Source organism: Mrakia frigida (genome assembly GCF_051309035.1).
Source record: "Mrakia frigida strain ATCC 22029 unplaced genomic scaffold BDY24scaffold_13, whole genome shotgun sequence".
Taxonomy (NCBI): Eukaryota; Fungi; Basidiomycota; class Tremellomycetes; order Cystofilobasidiales; family Mrakiaceae; genus Mrakia; species Mrakia frigida.
The window spans coordinates 215949-234875 of record NW_027481268.1 but is presented as its reverse complement, the minus strand read 5'-3'; the positions used below and the strand labels follow the sequence as shown (position 1 = coordinate 234875).

Sequence of the window (18927 nt, the reverse complement as noted above, 5' to 3'; positions counted from 1 at the left end):
GAGAAAGAATCCTCGCTACGAGATCCCATTCGATCGTTCTGCAGGTTCAGATCGCCCAAGTCTATCCAAACATCGAGCTCGTCTCTACTGTAAATTCTTAAACTACCTCGAAACCATTCTGTGTAAAGAAGTCGATCGATTCAATGCGTAATAGCGTTCTCGACGAGCGTTCAAAAAGAGGGGCAAGACGCGTCGTTTCTCAGCGAGACGCCTCAAGAGAACCAGCAAGGTGATGTTGTCTCCCCTTCTCTCTACAAAACTGAAACCGAGGGATTTCCTTCCCAGTCTGAAAGCTGAACCCCAAGAATCAACAAAGGGAAAGACTCTACTTGCGACGCGATCGGCTGCGCCCTCCAAATCCTCGTTGAGCTTCAACTCCTTCCCTCCTCTCCTCCTCCTCCAACACCCATCCCTTTCCCCTACCCTCCTCCCTTCAGCCATGCCCAAAGAGATCATCCGAAAGCGAGGAAAGCGTAAAGCCAAAACGACGGAAGCGACCGTCGAGGAAGCTACCGAGGAAGCCTATCAAGCTCAAGTTCAAGGGACTTCGACCTCGACTTCGACGCACGACCTCAACGCTCAACCTCATCAAGGAGGAGACGGAGAAGCGGACTGGGTTACTCCTGGGGATGGAGGGTACGGGAGTATCAGGGAGAGGGTCGAAGGAGATGCGCCTTGGGGGTTTGTGGACGCTGAGGTTAGTACTTGAAGGAGGAGAGGTTGAAATTTGGGGAGGAAGGGAGGGAGGAGGGAGCTCAACCAACGGATTCGCTGACTCGAGCTTTGGCTTTTGAACGGGAATATAGGTGAAAGCTTACTTCAAGACTGTAGACGATCGACTGAAAATCTTCGAGGAGGGAGGGTTGCCTCAAGGGGAGGAAGCAGACGAGGAGAACGAAGGTCAGCTCGACGTTTCCCTTCCTTCCTCCCTTCGTCTCCGTTGCTCGTCCAGCCCTTGCTCTTCGAGCGTCTTTTGAGCAGTGTCATCAGCGCATACAGACGTATATGCGCACTTTCACTACTTGGAACAGCTCGCTGACCTCTCTCTATCGTCCTCGTTGTTTCGTTCACTGCAGACCGTCAACTCCTCGTCTCTGCTGCTCTTTCCGAGCTCAGGGACAAGGAGCTTCAACTCTCGACCGACTCGGATTGCGCTCTCGTTATTGAGCGAATGATCTGGAACATGGGAGATTGGGGTCGAAGGGTGTTCGCAGATAGCTTGTCGGGAAAGTGAGTCGTCGGGTCTCTTTGTTCTAACCTCTCTCCCTTCGTCCCTTCGAGCTCATTTTGAGCTTGAAGAAGAGGTTGGACGTGGTTGGAACTGCTTCAGGAAGGAATGCAGATGGCCAATTTACTGACTTTGGTCTTTGCTCTGCTTTTTTTCGTTCTCCGTAGCTACGAGAAGCTCATCCAACATCGATTCGGAAGTCACGTCGTTCAGACGCTCTTCACTTTGGGAGCTTTGACGGTTGATCGAGAGGTTCGTCAAGCCCTCATTTCCCCCGGCTTTCCCAGGCACCTTCCTTACCCCCTTTCCCTTTGCTTCAGACGCGTGGAATCTTCCCCTCCCAGCAAGCGACCATGGATCCCTCCGAAGGCGTCCTCCCCTTCATGTCCGATCTCATCCTTTCCATCACCAAGGTCAGCTCGTATTCTCCCTCTCAGCCCCTTCCTCCCTCGTCAACTGACCGTTCCTTCTTCTCATCCCCCACCAGGAACTCCTCCCCACCCTCCCTCTCCTCCTCCAATCCCCCTTCTCCTCTCACCCCATCCGAGTCCTCCTCCTCCTCCTTTCCGCTCGCCCTATCACCGACGCCTCCAACGGTCCTTCCGCCTTGCGATCCAAGCGAAGTACCAAGTATGCCAAGACCCACGGAACGACCAAGAGCGTGGTGCAGAACGAGGGAGAGGACCCGAACGGAGCAGCGGCGACGCGAGCGGTTCCGGCTCAGTTTGGAGAGGTCTTGAAGGAGTTTTGGAGAGGCGTGAAGGAGAAGGTTGGGGAGCAGGAGATTAGAGCGTTGGGAGTTGGGCAGGTTGCTGGGCCGGCTATTCAAGTGAGTTGGTTGGGTCGAGAAGGGGAGAAGGAGGGAGAGGGAGACGCGTCGGGTCGGGTTGGGGTTTTTGAGAGGAGGGCGCTGACTTTTTGGTTTCGTTTCGTTTCGGTGCAGATGCTCATCGAGCTTGAAGCTGCTGGTGGAGAAGCTGAGATTCCTGGGTCGCTGCTCGATTCGATCCTTTCGGGTCTGGTCACTCAACTTCGTTCGTCCATCCACCTCTTCTTCTCCCTCCCACCTCACCATTTGTTCTTGCTTTCAAGCTAACCCTTCCCCCTCTCTCCCTTTTCCCCTTTCCCCTTTCTTCTTTCCAGTCGATCCCACTTCCCCTCCTCCCACCCGAACAGACTACCTCGAACTCCTCCTTCGAGACCCAACCGGTTCCCATCTCTTCGAACTCCTCCTCCGAATCTCCCCTCCTCGGATCTTCGACCTCCTCTGGAAGACCTACTTCGTCGGAAGGATTGGAAAGCTGGCGGTGCATCCCGTGGCGAACTTCGTGATGGCGAAGGTTGTGAAGAGGTTGGGAGAGGAAGGATTGGGAGAGGTGTTGGTTGAGGCTGGGGGAGGAGACTGGGCTAGGGGCGTTAGTGAGTACTGCTGAAAGGCCGTATTTAGGCTTTTTCGAGGGGTGGCTGGTGCCTGGGTGGGAGGGAAGTGGAGGGAAGAAGAGGAAGGACGAGTGAGAGAGACGAAGACCTGACCGCGTTTCTTGTCGGTCCGTTTTCGAACAGAGCGAGCGAGGATGGGTGTTTTGAAGGAGGTCGTTGAGCGAGCTACTGAGCTAAAAGTCCACGGAGAGGCCGTTGTCGACGTAAGTAGCCTTCCTCGTTCGTTCGTCTTTCTCGTCTCCTCGAGCTGATCTGACTTTCGACGCGTCTCGTTTCCCTTTCCTCCTTCACACAGGCTGTCTACCAAGCCTTCGAACTCAAGACTCCCGAGGATAAGAACCGACTTGTTCCTTGTGCTCTCACTCTCAAGACTTTGAAGGTGAGCCTGAAATCGCTCTCGTCTTACTCCCTCTCCGTCGTCCTCCTCGCTGACTTCTCCGTTCCTCTTTCCTCAGCGTTACCGAAAAGCCATCGGAGAGGCTCCTCCCGAAGGAGAGGAACCCGACGCCGACGACGACGATGTGGAAGAGACTCTCGACGAGAAGGATCAGCACTCCCAAGAGCGACTGGAGGGAGAGGCCGAGATGACCGAGTCGGAGATGTACCAGAAGCGACGAATGATGGGTCGACAACGAGTTGCGGATCCTCTCACTCCCAACATGCAGGGAGCTCTGCTTCTCCAGAGCATCTTGAGGATGCCTAGTCCTCACAACGAGATCGTGCTGAACAGGCGAGTCTCGCTTTCCGTCCTTTTCAAGCCGAGGCTGAAAACGCGACGCTGACCCTCCTTCCCTCCTCCTTCGTTTGCCTTCTTTCTTCTGTTCCGATCAGCTTGGTCTCCCTCCCCATCGCGGAACTCCTCACAATGACCCACCACCCTATCTCCTCTCGACTCTTCGACGCCGTCATCGAGTCGCCAACGGTCGCCTTCAAGAACAGTCGAAAGATCATCATGGCGTTCAGCGGGAAGTGGTTCGAGATGGTCGACGACAAGGTCGGATCCAGGGTGGGAGAGAAACTTTGGGACGGGTGTGATGGGTTCTTGAAGGTTCGTTCAGCTCTATAGCAACCAAGTCCTCGTCGTCCTGGCTCGTTCTCGTTCGAACTGACGCGTCTCCCCTCCCTCGTTTGTTCGTCCGTTCGTCCGTCCCTCACAGGAAAAGATCGCCAAATCTCTCATTCCCTCCGAATCCTCCATCGCCGGATCCCAGTACGGTCGCTTCTTCGGACGAAGAGTCAACATCAACCTCTACCGACGTCGTCCCGACGAATGGAGGGTCTTCCAAACCCCTCCTGCTCCTCGTCCCGCTGCCGTCGCCGCCCCTATCGCACCTCTCGGTCAACCCATCGCATCTACCTCCACTTCTACTGATCCCACCACCGCCGTCGTCGAGGAGGTCCCCGGAAAGAAGAGGAAGCGAGACAAGACCGCTCCCAAAACGGACGAGATCGACGAGCTCTTTGCGTCGGCGAAGGCTGGACTTCCTCTTGCCATCGTCGCTTCCACACCTGCGCCTGCACCAGCACCAGCACCAGCTCCTCTCGTCATCGTCGCTCCGGTGGCTGAGGTGCCGTCCGAGGAAGGGAAGGTCGTGAAGAAGAGGAAGAAGTCGAAGGTCGTTGAGGAGGAGGGAGGAGCGGCGGATACCGGGTTGGGAAGCATCTTGGGAGCTATCAAGGCTAGCGTGGGAGGATCGTCGTTGGGAGAGGCTGGGAAGAAGGAGAAGAGGAAGAAGGAGAAGAAGGAGAAGAAGGAGAAGGTGGAGAGTTCGGTTTAGGTCTTGCGTGCGACTTTGTTTTTGATGGGAAGGTATGCGAGCTCCTGTCTCTATTTTCGAGGAACCGAGAAGGAACGTTTGAAAAGGCGTAGATAGTCGAGTAAGTTGGGATGAAGTAGAAGCCGAAATCGATATGAAGGGGAGCAAAGAACGGGACGACGCGACGAGGCCTCCCCTCGCTTCCCTTTCCGACCCCTTGCTGCCCTCTCCCAAAGCAATCGTTAAAGTCATCAAACATTGGAGACCCAACCCATCTCACTCGTCTCTTCTTCCCTTCTCTTCCACCTCCACCTCTCGTCCAACAAGATCGCGACCCAACGAGGTTTCTAGCAGATTACACACGCCTCTCCATCCGCTCCTCCTCCCAGAGCTCCGAGGTTGGGGAGACCGTCGGGACCGAGTTCCTGTTCGTGAGAAAAAAAAAACGAGCAACGGGAAGGAAAGATCAGCCTCATCGTACTCCGAAACGAAAGGCGAGAGAGCGACGTCGAAACTCACGAATCCTTCCGGCATGTCACCCATCACCTCCTTCGGAGGCGAACCCAAGTCTTGCATCTATATAACCAAAATACCAACGAGCAGATGATCGTAAAGTCAGATCTCTCTTCGACAAGGGAACGAGCAAGAGAAAACCGAACGCACCTTGCCCATCAACTCCCTCACCTCGGCCTTCGTCCCCTCGTCCTCATCCTTGAAATCAGGTCGATCAAACAGCGTTACGATCGACCTCACGAGGTCGGCTTGGAGCTTGTAGGCGTGGAGTTGAGGTGGGTCGAGAGCGAGGGCTTCGGGGGAGGTGAGGTAGGTTGGGTACTGGAGGTGAGGGAGAGAGGGAACGCGAAGAGGGAAGGTAGAAGGTCAGCTTGAGCTCATAGACGAGACTCTCTTATAAGGTCGAGAGAAAAGGTGAATAAAGATGTATGAACGGACCTTGCTATCCAGCTCCTTCAGCGGATCGTACAGGACCTCCCTGCTCATCAGCCCGTCCATCATGCTCTCGAGGACACCCTCTCCGTCTCCTGAATCTCCTCCGAGATCCCCTAGACTGGCGAGCAGAGCGGCGAGAGGGTCGTCGGGGGTCGCCGAGGGCTGTTTCCGAGCGAGAAGAACCAACCGAAGGAGGAAAGACGAGTGAGCTTCGACGCGAAAGAAAGAAAGAAGGGAGGGGACGAGCGAGCCGAACGAACAACGTCGACACGAGCGATGGATGGGGCAGCTGTTGGAACGTACCTTTGAGCTGTCGGCTGAACTCTGCTTCAACCTCTCCATCGTCTCCCTGATAGTCTTCTGGAAGTCCTCAGGCTTCCCTTCTGAAGTGCTTCCAGCTCGAGGCTTGGACGAGGGAGCAGGAGCTGCTGGAGGAGGAGGAGCACCTTCGGTCTCGGCTAGAGCGTCTGCAAAGACCTTCTCCCAAGCTTCCTTCATGTGACGAGCTTCAGCGTCCTCTCCTCCTGTCGCTGCCGAAGATGTCGCTGCTGGTGGTTGAGCAGCTCCTCCTCCTGAGAGCTCGAGCAGAAGGGATTCCATTCCTTTGGCGAGCTCGGCCGCGAAGGCTTCGTCGGAGAGATCCTCGTCGTCGTCGTCTTGGGTTGCTGAGGAGGTAGAGAGCGTAGGAGGTGCAGAAGAGGGAGCGGGAGGAGGGGCTGGTGGTGGGGCTGTGAAGGAAGGGATGATATCTGGAGAAGAAAGGAAGAGAGAAAAGTCAGGACGGGGAGGAGGGAAGCTCACGAGCTGAGAGGTCGGGGAAGGAAGGAGAAAAGACAGGACGAACCGTCGAGATCGTCGTAGTCTTCTTCAGGATCCTCAGATGCAGTAGGATTGGGAGGTGGGGGAGCTGAGGAAGACATCGTAGAGAAAAAGAAGAGCTGAGGGGAAGGAAGGGTGATGCTGGTCGTTGAGAAGGAAGGAGCGAGGTCGCTCGGGGAGCCCTTGCCGGAAGTCGATTTCAAGGCCTTTCTTTGATAGAGATTTAAACTAGACGTCTCGGAAAACCTTCACAGACTTATCGACGGGATCTTGAGCTTTTAGGGAAATCTTCTCGAGCTCTTCTGTGTGGAAAAACAAGCGGAACGTAACCGGCCTCTTTCATCTCCTCTCCCCTCTCCTCTTTTCTTCTCTTCCTCCAACCATCACCCGACTGCTCTTCCTAGTAGCTCGTCTTTCTCCCCGTCTCCCCCCATGCTCTCCTCGAACTCACCTCCTCCTGCTCGAAAGTACTAGAAGGATCGATCCCGCACCTCCACCTCGTCGCGCGACTGCCACTTCGATCTCCTCGGGCTCTCGTCTTGAACCCCTTCCTCTCCAAGCTCCCCCAAGGAGTTGACCTTCTCTCTACCCAACCCTAGAACCTTCCAGCACCTCCTCTGAATCGAGCTTATAACCCTCAAGCTGACCAGCTAACTCCTCTTGACCTTCAACCACCATCTCTTCTCTCTCAATCTCCATCTCTACCAACCCAAACACCTTCATTCAGACGAAAAGCTCAACAAATGTCCTCCTCGTTCGATAACACTCCCTCCTCCTTCGCTTCCTCATCCTCCTCTCACCTCTTCACCTTCATCAACCCTCGATCCCCTTACTCCTCCATCCCCTCTCGAGCACCCGCTCGCAATAAGAGAGTAATACCCAGGCCTTCCTCCTCGTCAGCAACTGACTGCTGGCGAGGAGTCGAGCGTCGAGCTCTTCCTTCGAGGTGAGTCGATCTCGCCCATCTATCCTCCTCACTATCTTTCGACTTTCTTACTGACTCTTCTCCCCCTTTCCTTCATATCCTTCAGACTCGACCTCTACTCCTCTCCTCGCTCGTCTCCGGACAACGACAACAACAACGATCCCTCCTCATCGCCGTCGTCCTCCCTCCACGTCGACGACGATCTCGCAGCTTCATCGCTCTTCGAACAAGAGGAATCATCCCTGGAAACCGTTGGGGTCGGGATCTTGTAGTCTCGGGGATCGGGGGGAGGTGTGGGAATGGGCTCGGTGGGATGATACGGCAAGGGAGTGGTCGGAGGGAGGGAGGGGAGGGTTGATGTTGAGCTCGCTGGAGGAAAGGACGAGGAGCCCTATAGTCTACTACTTGATACCTTGAAACGATATTGAACGACCTAATTTATAATTACTATTGCGTCTTGGGTTCTGCAAGAGAGAAGAGGTCAGGGAGGGGGAGGGGAAGAAGTTGGTGAGCTCGAGAGGAGGAGAGAAGAGGACGAGTCGAGAGCGACGTCGTCGTTCTGCTGGAGACTTTTCTCGACTTCTGATCTCTCGTCCACCCTTCCATCGTTCTCCTACTCTCAGTGTGGGTTCCTACCTCGATCTAAACCCTGGTTCTCCCTCCGAACTCGACCTCCCCTCCGGGCCTACTGCACCGTCTGGGGACTGACGCGTCGTTCTTTTTCTTCTTTCGCACACAGGCGTCGCTCCGATGAAGTACGAGCTCTCTGTCCACGGCTACGAATCAGCGTTAGTCCAAGTTCTCCCTTTATATCCTGTCTTTCGCAGCACTGACTGATGGTCTTTCACAGCTGTCAGGTCAACAACATCTCGAATTCCGCTCTTTGTCTGCTCCTCCTCCCTCCCCTCATTCAAACGTCTGCAAATTCTTGCTCGCTCAGACTCCCGAGGTAGGAGCGAGAAACATCGTCTATGGTTGTCTCACCCAGACTTCTCAGGTTGCATACATCGCCAGTTGCAAAGAAGAAGAGTAAGTCGAGTTGACGTTTCGTTTCGAGAGCCGCATTCCGGAAGCTGACTTTTTCGTGTTGTTGGTTCAGACCTGGGGACTTTGTGATCAGCTCGAAGGGACGCAAGATGGGAGCGATGATCTGGGAGGAGAGGAAAGCGATCTGGATGAAGGAGGGGGTGTTGGCTTGATCGGCTCGTCGTCTACAGAGTACTCGCTCTCTTCTCTCTCCTCTCCCTCTCCTTCTACTTCCGATATCGACACTAGTTCAGCGAACGGACATCGTTATTACTTGGTACATTTCTTTTTGATTTACTTCAGCTTCTTCTCTCCTACTTGGTCTCCTCCTCAGTCGAAGCGGGAGCGTCGTCCTCGTTCTGTCCGACTCGTCCCCACTTTCCCTCGACGAGCTCCTCCACGACAAGTCCTGCGAGATCAAACGAAAGAGGGTCAGCAATTACTTCTCATCTCCAAACAGACACGGGAAAAAGAGGAAAAGATAAGATGAAAGGGAAAAGGGAAGTTCGAGCTCACCAGGAACCTTCGAAACATAGAATGCGACAAAGCCCTTGATCTCAGCAGCCTTCTCCTTGGGGTCAGGGTAGTACCAAGCGATGTCCTTGACGTCCTTGAAGTTGTAGTAGTGGGCAGTTCTGTCCACGAGCAGAAAGGGAAACAGCATCGGTCAGCGAAGGAAGATGACTCTCCTCCCATCTCCTCTTCCAACTCGAACTCACCCTTTCCAAGGGCAGTCGGTGGTGGTATCGGACTTGGTGAAGAGATCAGTCTCGACGCACTCCTCGGGGAAGTACCAGTCTGCTCAAAGCAAAGCAAGAATCAGCGAGCGGAAGGGAGGGAGGAAGAGAAGAAGGGAGGAGAGAAGAGCTCGGGAGGGATCGTGGACTCACTTCCTTCAAGGTTGACGAGGTCGTCGAAAGGTCCAGAGGCGATGATCTCTCCCTTGTAGAGTGCTTGGTAGATGGACATGGTTGATTTGCTGAAAAGGACCGAAGGAAGAAAGGAAGGAAGGAAAGAGGAGAAGAGAGATGGTGAGCTCGAGCAGGTCGAACGTTCGGTTCATCCTCGATCCTCTTCCGTCACAGCATGAAAGGCGAAGACTCACAGTTTGAGAGTGAGTTGGTAGTTGGCTTGGTTCGATTGAAAGGTTAGATGTGATGATGGTGGTTGGGGGAGAGGAGGAGGAACAGGCAGAGGATTGTTTGGAAGGTCACGGCGCAGAGGACGGCGAGTCGAGCCGGGACCTTCCTAATCCTTCGCCTTTGATCTTGAGCTTGAGCTTAGCGAAAAAGTTCTGGTATCATGCTCGTCATCGCCCTCAGGAATTTTCGGTTCCGTCGGTTTCTTGCAGCCGCATGTAGAGAAGAAGGCGGGAATCCAATCGGCGGCAACGTGGGTTCGCGAGCGCGACGCGTTCGACTTCTCTCCGAACGAGACCATCTTTGGCTACGACCCGTCTCCCTTCTTAGCCCATTCTTTCTGCAGGTCGAAGTGAGAATTTAGTAGCACATGATCTACAAAAAAGAAAGCCAAAAAAAAGTACCGCCATCGAACCAAACCGAACGAGGTCGAAGTTGAAGAGGTCAAGACGGAGAGAAAATCTCCAAAGAAATGGGAGATAGAGAAGAGGAAAGAAAAAGACGTGTAAAGCGAAAGGTTGCGTAGGCATGAATGGTAGAAAAGCAGGAGAACCGAAAGAGACAGAGAGCTATAGAGAGAGACGGGAACAGATGCAAAGGGAGACACGACCGACGACGGGAAGAGGAACGACGCGAATCGTCTACTTGTGTCGGAGGTAGGACTGGTGGAGGGAGAAAACAAACCAGGAGAGAAATAGTAGAAGGTCAGCGATGAGCCAAGTTCGAGCTTAAAAAACGGCCAGAAAACGAAGGAGAAACGAGGCGAACTCACTCCAATCACCATAGCATGATCTCTTTCGTAAGGCTCAAGCGTCAGCTGCTCGTGAGGCTTGATGTTCTCAGCCTGCATTCGCTTGACCTCAGCGGCGAAGACGGCTAAGAAGAGAGCGAAAAAGGTCAGGGGGAGGAGCGGGAAGGGAGCGAGGAATGGAGACTCACCCTCAGCGGGAGCGGTCGAATCAATACACGAGGCCTTGATAGAGACGACGATGTGTCCTCCGTTCTTGAGGAAGTGGTGAGCGTTGAGGGCAACGATACGGGCCTGATCGGGCTGAGCGACATCGGCGACTGGAGGAGACGGGGAAGGAAGGAGGTGAGCTTCGAGATTTCCGACGACGACCTTCGAAGCGAGATTGAAGATACTAACAGATGACGTCGACCATGGAGAGAAGCATACGGTACTTGTTGGGGTATCGAGCATCCTCAATGATGGCTGAAAGGAATGAAAAGGGAGCGGAGTCAGGAGTCAGCGACACCGTTTCGAACCTCACCAGATCCTCGACACTCACGGATAACGTTGGTCCTCTTCTTAGCCATGTTGATCAAATCTCGTCCAGATCGGTGGGAGAACTCGACAGCGTAGACGGTTCCCTCAGGTCCAACGATGTCGGCGACGTGGGAGACGGAGGTTCCAGAGGCGGCTCCGAGGTAGAGGACCTTCTTTCCGGGGGCGATGTAGATCTCGTCGAGACCTCCGAGGATACCAGCGGCGAGCTTGGATCTGAAAGGGTTCCAGACTCGGTACTCGGTCTTGACCTCCATACCGTCCTCTCCAGGGGAGGCGATGGTGATTCGCTGAGAGGAGGGAAGGGAAGGGAGAGAAAAAGGTCAGCTCGAAGGAAAATCGAAAGACAGGATAGTATTGAGAGGTGGACGAACCTTCTCTCCGTAGACGGAATCTCCGGGGACCAAGTTTCGGGTGACAAGGAGGTGCTCCTGGAAGAAGAAAAGGCGAAAAAGGGGAAGGAAGGAAGGGAGGTCAGCTTTGACTCGTCGCGCGCCCGACTCTTTCAGCCCTCAGAAAAACCCTTCCTCCCTCCCCATCACCTCCCTCCACAAATCCACTTCAACCAGCTTCGAGGATAGGATGTAGACTAACCTTTCCCTTAGCGACGAAGACACCCTTGTGCCTGTGAGGCTCGAGGATGACAGAAGCTCCTCCCTTCTTGGCTCCGACTCCAGCTCCTCCTCGTCCTCCTCCTCGTCCACCACGTCCTCGGTCTCCACCACGTCCTCCCCTGTCTCCACCTCGTCCTCCACCACGTCCACCTCGATCTCCTCCACCTCGAGCAGAGAATCCTCCTCGAGCACCTCCTCGTCCTCCACGGTCTCCTCCACCGAATCCACCTCGTCCTCCTCCTCGACCTCCTCGGTCTCCTCCTCCAAAGCCTCCTCGGCCACCTCGGGGTGCGTCTGTAGATATAAGAGTGGGGATGATCGAGAGGTAGAGGTGATGGTCGAGATTTAGGGACGAGGTCGGAAGGAGGGAAGGGCAGAAGACGACGTGAGGGGAAGGAAGGAAGAAGAGAGGTGAAGGAGGAAGGGAAAGGGAGAAGTGGCTTGATCAGCACTCGTTTTCTCGTCTCCCTTCAACTCGAACTCGGTATATTTTTCGATGGGAAGCAAGTACGTACCTCCGTAAGCCATTTTGTAGTTTTAAGAAAGAGAAAGGGGGGGAAGAGAAGGGAAGGAAGGAGAGGGTTGAAGGAGAGAAAACGAAGGCCAACGAAGTCGAAATCTGCTGGCGACGCATTTTTGTAGGGCTGTTCTCTCAAGATCCGTTTCAGCTCAAAAGAGGTGGGAAGAAAACCTTCGTTCTTGGCCCTAGAGTAACCTGGTGCATCAGTGTGAGTGACAGTGCTCTGAGACAGGTTCGAGATGGTGTTTTCCATTGGCAAAATTGAGTGGGCGCGTCGGGCTGATCGTCTGCATCGCTCGCGTCTTCCCTTTTGGAAGGCAGCGACCTTGACCCTCTGTCTGCGGCTGTTTCGAGAGCTGGTGCGCGGTGGAATGAAGCTAAGATCGTCGGAAGAGGAAGGACAGGCACATACTCTAGAAGAAAGAGCAGCAGTCACAGTGTTCGAGTCCAGGTTGTCCAGCGACGCGACGCGACCTTGTGCTCGACTTGTGAAGGCAGGAGGTACGAGGAGCCTCAAAGTCATTTATTATTTATTGCTCATGACTCTCGCGTCAAAGAGCAAGTTCTTGACTCTGATCCCCGGTCGTTCTGAGGTAAAAGATGCAGACGCGTCGCGCGACGACCTCCTCGGCTCTCAACAGTGAACAAAAGACCCTCGTTCTTGGGCAGGGAACCGAAAGAATGAGCAGGTTTCGGTAAATTCCATACATTAGAAAGTTTGCGACTCCTACAGAGGATTCCGTTCTATCCCTCTTTCTGCCCCCGAGACAAACCCTCGCTCGCTCTTTCGAGCTCGACTCTCTTCCTCCTCCCCATCCTCCACCCACACCAACCCGCCCTTTTCCCTCCTTTTTCCCCCCTCTTCCCTTCGACTATGTCGTTCCACGTCCAGTATCCTCCGCCGTACAACCCTCAAGGCTCCTCCTCCTACCACCCTTCGTTCAACGGCTTCGTTCCCAGACCACCACCTCCACCTTCTGCGACCTCAACTTTCTACCCTCCTCCTCCCCCTCCTCCTCATCAGGTCTACCACCCACAGCCTCCAAAACCTCAGTTTCAACCCCAGCCCCAGGGTGAGTTACTATCTCTCTCTTCGGCTTTGGAGCAAGCTGCTTCAGAAGGGAGCTCTAGCAGTTGAGAAGAGGCAAGGGAAATCGGACTCGTGCGAGCTGTCGAAGCTCGTACTCCTCCTTCCTCTCCGAGCTCAAGCAGCTTTTCTCAAACTTCTCTGAAGTAAAGAAGAGCCCCTCGCGATCTCTACGAGAGCATCAGCTCGGCGTACACCTTCCCTAGCTCGATTCTCTTTGAACGCTCTTTTTTGAGCGAGATCTTCGTTGCTGACTCCTTCTTCGCTTCCACCTTTCTTTCCTCCCCTTCTCCAGCTTCCTCCTCCTCCTCTTCGATACCTCAACCCACCTCATCGAGCTCAAAATCAAGTGAATACATGCATCTCACTCTTTCTGCCCTTCTTGAGCTGTACCTATACCCCAGGGACGAGGAAAGCGCTGCTCGTTTGACCACCTCTTCGAGCTCGCAAGACCTCGGAGGAGGGCTCTCGAGTTTTCTCTTCCCTCCTCCTTCTTTTCGTATACTGACCTTTTTTCTCTCTCGTCTTCTTCTTTTCACAGCCCTCTATCCTTCTAGACCTCATCCCACACCTTCGTATAACTCTCCTCGCCTGCTGTCTCGCTCCCGACCTTCGAACACCTCCACGGCTCCAGGAGTCACTTTCATTGCGTCCATCGTCCTCCCAGACTCCGTAAAGCACACCTTCACGTTATGGCAGGAGGAAGAAGAAGAAGAAGAGGAGGAGGAGGTTGCTGAGAAGGTGGTTGGACTCTCGAACGGAGCGGAGAAGTTGAGCTTTGGGGTAACGGAGAGTTCGAGTGGGAAGGGGAAGGGAGGTGAGGTCGAAGAAGAGGTCGCTCAACCTCCGTCTATAGAGGAGAAGAAGGAGTCGGCCGTCGTGGAGGAATCGAAACTTTCAGTTCCAGCTTTGGTGCCAGCTCCAGCTCTTTCGACAGCGGTACCAGCAGCTTCGCCTCCACCTCCTCCTCCCTCTCCTCCTCCTCCTCCTCCTCCCGTCTCTCTCCCTCCCAAATCCACTCCTGCTCCTCAACCTTCTCCTCCCACTCCCGCCTCGGTATCAGCCCCTTCTCCACCTGCCACCATCCCATCCTCGTCTCCGGCTCCCTTATCTCCCTCAACGCCAAAATCGACAGTCGTCGTCCCTTCTCCATCCACCACCGACGCCCCTTCCTCTCCTCCTCCCGCTCCCGCCGTCCCCGCTCCCGCTCCTCCTCCTCCCGTCAAAAAGGCTCCTACCTCGTGGGCATCTCTCCTTCGTCCTCCTCCCTCAGCCAACCCTCCTCCCGCTTTTCAAACCGCCGTCAACGGATCTGCCTCGAGCAAGTCGAAACCCAACGGCGTCGGGAAGAAGGTCAAGCCTTCGTCTCTGGCTCAGCTCTTAAGCGTTGGAGCTGCTCCTGGAGAAGGAGGGCCCGTGATGGATACTACGGCGAGAGGATTGGTCAACCGAGGGAACTTGTGCTTCGTTAACTCGGTGAGTCTGAACTTGAGCGACAGTCAGGCGATGCCTCAAGACGATGTCTGACCTCGTTCTTTGGGACAACAGATCCTCCAAGTCTTGGTCTTCACTCCTGGCTTCTACACTCTCTTCATGCTTTTGGGAGAGATGCTCTCGGCCGATCTGAAGGGAGATTACCCTCTCGTCGACGCAATGTGAGTCTCGGTTCTTCTTCCGACTTGAAGCCTCCTCCTCTTGCTGACTCTCGTTCTTTCACCTCATCTTCAACCTCAACAGGATCCTTTTCCTTCGAGAATTCCCTCCATCTTCATCCGCCTCCTCATCCGCCTCCGCCTCTCAGTTCCCCGCTCCTCCCACCGCCGCCGCGTCGTCGACTTCGTCGTCGTCCGCCTCGACACCCACAGGTTCGAATGGAGCTTCCAAGACTCTCGGAGGAGGGCCTGCAGACGCGTTCGTTCCTGAAGGAATCTACACTGCTCTCACCCACATTCCTTGCTTCTCGTTCATGAGGGTTCGTCTCCGTTTTTCATTCTTTCGTTCGACGCGTCTCTCCGAGTTCCGTTCGCTGACCTCTCTCGCTCTCTCTTCCCTTCTTACTTTCCTCTCGAGCAGCAAGGTCACCAAGAAGACGCCGAAGAGTTCCTCGGGTTCTTCCTCAACACCCTGCACGAGGAGATCGGATCGCTACTGAATCGAGAGGGAGGTCGAATCGGAGGAGCCGTTTCGGCTGCCGTGAACGGAGCTGCAGGAGGAGGATGGGGAGAGGAAGGAGAGGAGGGAGTCAGAGTTGTTGCTGCTGGTGGAGGAGGATCTGGGAACGGTGGAGATGATGGATGGATGGAGGTTGGGAAGAAGAACAAGAGCAGTTTGTTGAGAACGGTGAGTCTTGTTCTTCGTTTCCGTTCTGTCATTTCGTTCCCTCGCCATCTCTCCCTTGCTCCTGAACTGATGATATCTTCGACTACCTTGTTCTTTTCAGACCGAATCTCGACCCAACTCCATCACCCACCTCTTCACGGGTCTTCTTCGATCGACGCTACTCCTCCCGTCCCCTGCCAAACCCTCCATCACCATCGAGCCTTTCTCGCCTCTTCAGCTCGACATCCAGCCTCCTCATATCCACTCTATTGAGGCTGCTCTGCTGCATCTCACGTCCCCAGAGGTGATTCACGGAGTGACTCTTCCCGGAGGACGAGGAGAGGGAGAGGCGAGCAAGAGGTGCGAGTTGGAGAGGATGCCGAGGGTGTTGATGCTGCATCTGAAGAGGTTCGGATGGGATATGAGTGGGAGTGGGAAGGCGAGGAAGATGGGGAAGGCGGTTGGATTCGGGGAGGAGTTGATCATCCCGAGAGGTGAGTTCTTTTCGAGACAAAGCGAGCGACGCAACCGAGTTCAGCTCGGGCTTCGAAACTGACTTCCTTTCTTGTACCTCTCTTCAGATGCCATCGCTGCAACTCGACGAACTCCCGAACCCATTCGGTACAAGCTCTTCGGAGGTCCGTTCCTGCGTCTTCGCTTCTCTTCTTCTCTCGCTGACCTCCTTTCCCTCCCGTCTCTCTCTCTCTCTCTCTTTTCAGTTGTCTACCACCACGGTCCCACGGTCTCCTCCGGCCACTACACCTCTGCCGTTCTCGCTCAAGCAACCAAGACCTGGCTTCACGTCGACGACGAAACCGTCACCACCGTCGAAGCAAAGGAGGTCTGCGTCACCGAGCAGGCTGCGAAGGAGGGGAACGCTGGCGATATCGGAGGACGGGAGAGGTGTGCTTACCTCCTCTTCTACGAGAGGGTTGAGTAAGCGGCATTGGGAGAGTTGTTGAGGGTTGAGAGTTGAGGGCAAGGAGGGTGTGTGTGTGTGTTTCGCTTTTCTGTTTTAGACGCGTCGAGGGTTGGGTCGAAGTTGTTCTTTTTCTTGTAGTAGGTAGGTACACCGTTGTTTGATAAGTAGGTTAGGTTAATAGTAGTCAGTAGGTTTTCTTTTCTCATGGTTTCTTTGCATGGTTCTTTTCTCCAGTCAGTCTCGTTCCGAAGAGCGAGAAGAGAAACGCGTCGTTCTCGTCGACCAACTGTTGCCGTCAATTGAACGTCCTGCATTCCTCTTTGCACCTTCAAGGATACCGGATACGGCACTTTCGGCGGCATAGGTACTTGAGACCACAACGAGCGTTCTTGAACGGAAAGACGTGGGAACTCGTTTCATCAAGCATCCTGCCTCCTTCTTCAACTTCGACACCTTACTCCATTGCCGATCAAGTCTAAATAACCACATCACCTCCCTTCTCCTGAGCTCATTCATTCCCTCCACGTCCTAGACTGTCTCGAGCTTGAGCAGGTCAGGACTTCGACGTTCGTCGAGAGGACGAGACGCGTCCGTTTCTCTTCTCAAAGACTGATCAACCCAGCTCCTCCTCCAGTCTTAGCAGCTCCCCCAGCCCCGGCAGAGTTGGTAGCGGCCGTTCCTTGACTCCTCCAGACTCGACTGTCTCCGTCCAGAGCTCGGGCATCCCTGTTCGTTCAACGAAGAAGAGGTCAGCTTCAAACTCAACTCCTTCTCTCTTCCTAATGTCGACCCAACCAAGACGAGAAACTGAATGACTCACTCATCATCATCATCACTATCCAGCCCGAACCTCCCCACCAGCCCTTCCTCCTCATCGCTATCTCCCTGCTCGTCGTCTCTCGCCTCAGCTGGGACTCGTCCGTATCCGTTGCCGCGCCGCCAGGATCCCCAAGGTTGAGAAGAGGACGAGGAAGAGCGTTTGAAAGGGTTGGAGAGGGATGGGAGGGAAATGGAAGGTGTTGAACAGGTGAAATGAGGGAGTTGGGCGGAGCCGCGAAGTTTGAGGATGTATCGGCTGGAAGAGAGGGAGGGAGGAGCGGAGGAAGGGAAGAGGTCAGGGTTCGAAGGAGGGCGGGCGGAAGGGTTGGTTTGAGACGAGGACGAGGAGGAAAGACGTACTTGTAGAGAACAGTTCCGAGGAAGTAGGCGAGGAGGATGAGGAGGGATCTTGAAGAGAGAAAGGGAAAAGGAAGGAAAGGTGGTGAGCTCAACGATCTTCCTTCCTTCGTTTCTGTCGATCTCGCGCTGATCCCTTTCCTCCCTCCCTTCCAAACAACCTCGCACAATCGTCCCCTATAGCCCATTCGAGTACTCACAATCCAACCAGCACTCCTACAGCTCCCCAATCGCCCAAGATGGCATGGCTCCCGACGCTCTTTGGACACGCCGCTGGCGTCTTCCACTCGAACACGTACGCACACGCCTTCCCTACGTCCTCGCCTGGAGGGAGAGTACCGAGGAGTTCCGGTCCTGTGCTCTCGGCTGCTGTTGAGCAGGTAAAGTGGATGAGAGTTGAGGAGAGGAGGGAGGAGGAGCCCGAGCAGGAAGCTCCGTTGGGGAAGAGGAGGACGGGGGAGGGAGGGGAGGAGTTGGTGAGGGTCAGGTTCGAGAGGATCGATCTGGAGGTTTCAAGAGGAAGAAGAAGAAGAGGGTGAGCTTCGAAGAAAGAGAGGTGTGTGGATGTATACTGGTAGAGAGAGGAACGTACCCTATGCTTCGATCGCCCTTGTCTCCCTGAACGAAAGCTCCCACTTGATCTGGATCCTCAATTCCAAAGACCTCAGTGACGATAGAACGGCATACGTTGAGGACAATCTTCTCTCCTGAGGAAGAAGTCCAAGTATAGTCCTCGCTAGTAGAAGAAACAAGAGGAAGGGGAGAAACGGTCAGCACCGCAAGCTCACCGTCTCCTTCCTTTTGAGCTCCATCTATCTGAGCTTGAAAACAGCGAGAGACAAGGAACGTACTTGTTGTTGGCTAGAGATGATAGATCCCAGACTGTGGATCCAGATTGAACGGAGCACGAGGAAGCCATAGCGAGGGGAGAGGAAAGGAAGGGGAGTGGAGTGCCGTAGCGAGAAGCGAGAAGCGACGTGAGCGTTGGAGGAGATCAAAGGAGGAAGTCGCAGCTTCGTCCCCTCGAGGCAGGCAAAAAAACTTCAGAGCGCAAGATCCCGTTGTCGAAGGCTCCAGACTTTCTGAATTGACCCCTGTATAATTTTATATCCCTGTGAGCTCGTCGCGAAGGCTGGGAACGATTTGCTTCCGCGCTCCCAAACGGACGAGCTCGACCTTTCGACCTTTCTTCCTCCGACGTCCATCTCCTCCCCTCCCCTTGTTCTTCCAATCGATCTCTCGTCTTCTCGAAATCGTAAAACGCAAGCTCGTCCAGTAGTGAGCTCGGTTTTGTTTTCTCCTCTGCCTCCCAGAGAGAACGAAGAAGTCTGATCGCTTTCCCTCTCCCCTCCCTCCCTCCCTTCTCCCCTTCAGCCATGTCTCTCCTCTCCATCCCCAACGAACTCCAGTCGGAGATCTTCACCTTCCTTCCACGAGAGGATCTCACACCATCTTCACGACGTCTCGATCAGGATCCTCTACCGAAAAGTCGAGCTCAATCGATGGGACCACCTTCACGCCTTCTTCATCCTTTCCGTCGGTCGAGACGTCAGAGAAGGCAGGAGATTCGAGTTGGAGGGAATCAGGGAGCTCGAGATTGCCGTCGGTTTCCCATCACGCTTTTGCGACCTTCTTTACCCCATCCCCAAGCATCTCAAGGCGGCTCCCCTCCTCATCCCGATCCTTCGAGTCTCGATCCATCACATGCACTGCCTCTCCCCT

At 54.6% G+C, this 18927-nt stretch overlaps 8 protein-coding genes across 8 annotated transcripts; 3 read left to right on the top strand and 5 right to left on the bottom strand.

The window, feature by feature from the left end:
- Nucleotides 1–339: 339 nt before the first annotated feature.
- On the top strand, nt 340–4478 carry NOP9 (RNA-binding RNA processing protein NOP9). The gene is made up of 13 exons (XM_076640194.1): nt 340–697; nt 807–900; nt 1077–1230; nt 1396–1480; nt 1549–1641; nt 1716–2057; nt 2172–2262; nt 2372–2647; nt 2792–2871; nt 2964–3047; nt 3124–3398; nt 3500–3716; nt 3826–4478. Exons 1-13 carry the CDS (start codon nt 440–442, stop codon nt 4444–4446), a joined length of 2670 nt encoding a protein of 889 aa, XP_076497156.1. The 5' UTR covers nt 340–439; the 3' UTR covers nt 4447–4478.
- A 294-nt stretch (nt 4479–4772) lies between these two features.
- BDY24DRAFT_414690 (peroxisomal biogenesis factor 19) lies at nt 4773–6293 on the bottom strand (the record flags this gene model as incomplete). Its single annotated transcript, XM_076643356.1, has 6 exons — nt 4773–4850; nt 4945–5001; nt 5089–5259; nt 5377–5535; nt 5677–6122; nt 6218–6293. The coding sequence occupies 6 exons, from the start codon at nt 6291–6293 to the stop codon at nt 4773–4775; spliced, it is 987 nt and encodes a 328-aa protein (XP_076497155.1).
- A 642-nt stretch (nt 6294–6935) lies between these two features.
- On the top strand, nt 6936–8316 carry BDY24DRAFT_414689 (uncharacterized protein; the record flags this gene model as incomplete). Its single annotated transcript, XM_076643355.1, has 7 exons — nt 6936–7138; nt 7224–7385; nt 7741–7769; nt 7857–7905; nt 7968–7974; nt 8058–8146; nt 8217–8316. 7 exons carry the CDS (start codon nt 6936–6938, stop codon nt 8314–8316), a joined length of 639 nt encoding a protein of 212 aa, XP_076497154.1.
- Nucleotides 8317–8663: 347 nt separating this feature from the next.
- BDY24DRAFT_334499 (DUF427 domain-containing protein) lies at nt 8664–8942 on the bottom strand (the record flags this gene model as incomplete). Its single annotated transcript, XM_076637166.1, has 2 exons — nt 8664–8778; nt 8863–8942. Coding segments are annotated over 2 exons (195 nt in total), but the record flags the coding sequence as incomplete, so codon positions are not given.
- A 366-nt stretch (nt 8943–9308) lies between these two features.
- Nucleotides 9309–11272, bottom strand: BDY24DRAFT_387084 (Fibrillarin-domain-containing protein). The gene is made up of 6 exons (XM_076640193.1): nt 11162–11272; nt 10942–10998; nt 10572–10857; nt 10430–10495; nt 10222–10350; nt 9309–10158 (listed from the first exon to the last, which is right to left on the bottom strand). Exons 3-6 carry the CDS (start codon nt 10822–10824, stop codon nt 9590–9592), a joined length of 1017 nt encoding a protein of 338 aa, XP_076497152.1. The 5' UTR covers nt 10825–10857; nt 10942–10998; nt 11162–11272; the 3' UTR covers nt 9309–9589.
- A 318-nt stretch (nt 11273–11590) lies between these two features.
- Nucleotides 11591–12684, bottom strand: BDY24DRAFT_40359 (uncharacterized protein). Its single transcript, XM_076642399.1, has one exon. The coding sequence runs from the start codon at nt 12222–12224 to the stop codon at nt 11652–11654; it is 573 nt and encodes a 190-aa protein (XP_076497151.1). The 5' UTR covers nt 12225–12684; the 3' UTR covers nt 11591–11651.
- Nucleotides 12685–13925: 1241 nt separating this feature from the next.
- BDY24DRAFT_387076 (ubiquitin carboxyl-terminal hydrolase family protein) lies at nt 13926–16253 on the top strand (the record flags this gene model as incomplete). Its single annotated transcript, XM_076640192.1, has 7 exons — nt 13926–14264; nt 14337–14443; nt 14526–14760; nt 14862–15128; nt 15229–15601; nt 15689–15745; nt 15827–16253. Coding segments are annotated over exons 1-7 (1313 nt in total), but the record flags the coding sequence as incomplete, so codon positions are not given.
- Nucleotides 16254–16429: 176 nt separating this feature from the next.
- Nucleotides 16430–18302, bottom strand: MRL1 (Mrl1p). The gene is made up of 6 exons (XM_076640191.1): nt 18057–18302; nt 17798–17941; nt 17406–17708; nt 17209–17256; nt 16850–17104; nt 16430–16755 (listed from the first exon to the last, which is right to left on the bottom strand). The coding sequence occupies exons 1-6, from the start codon at nt 18122–18124 to the stop codon at nt 16632–16634; spliced, it is 942 nt and encodes a 313-aa protein (XP_076497149.1). The 5' UTR covers nt 18125–18302; the 3' UTR covers nt 16430–16631.
- Between the last annotated feature and the right edge of the window lie 625 nt (nt 18303–18927).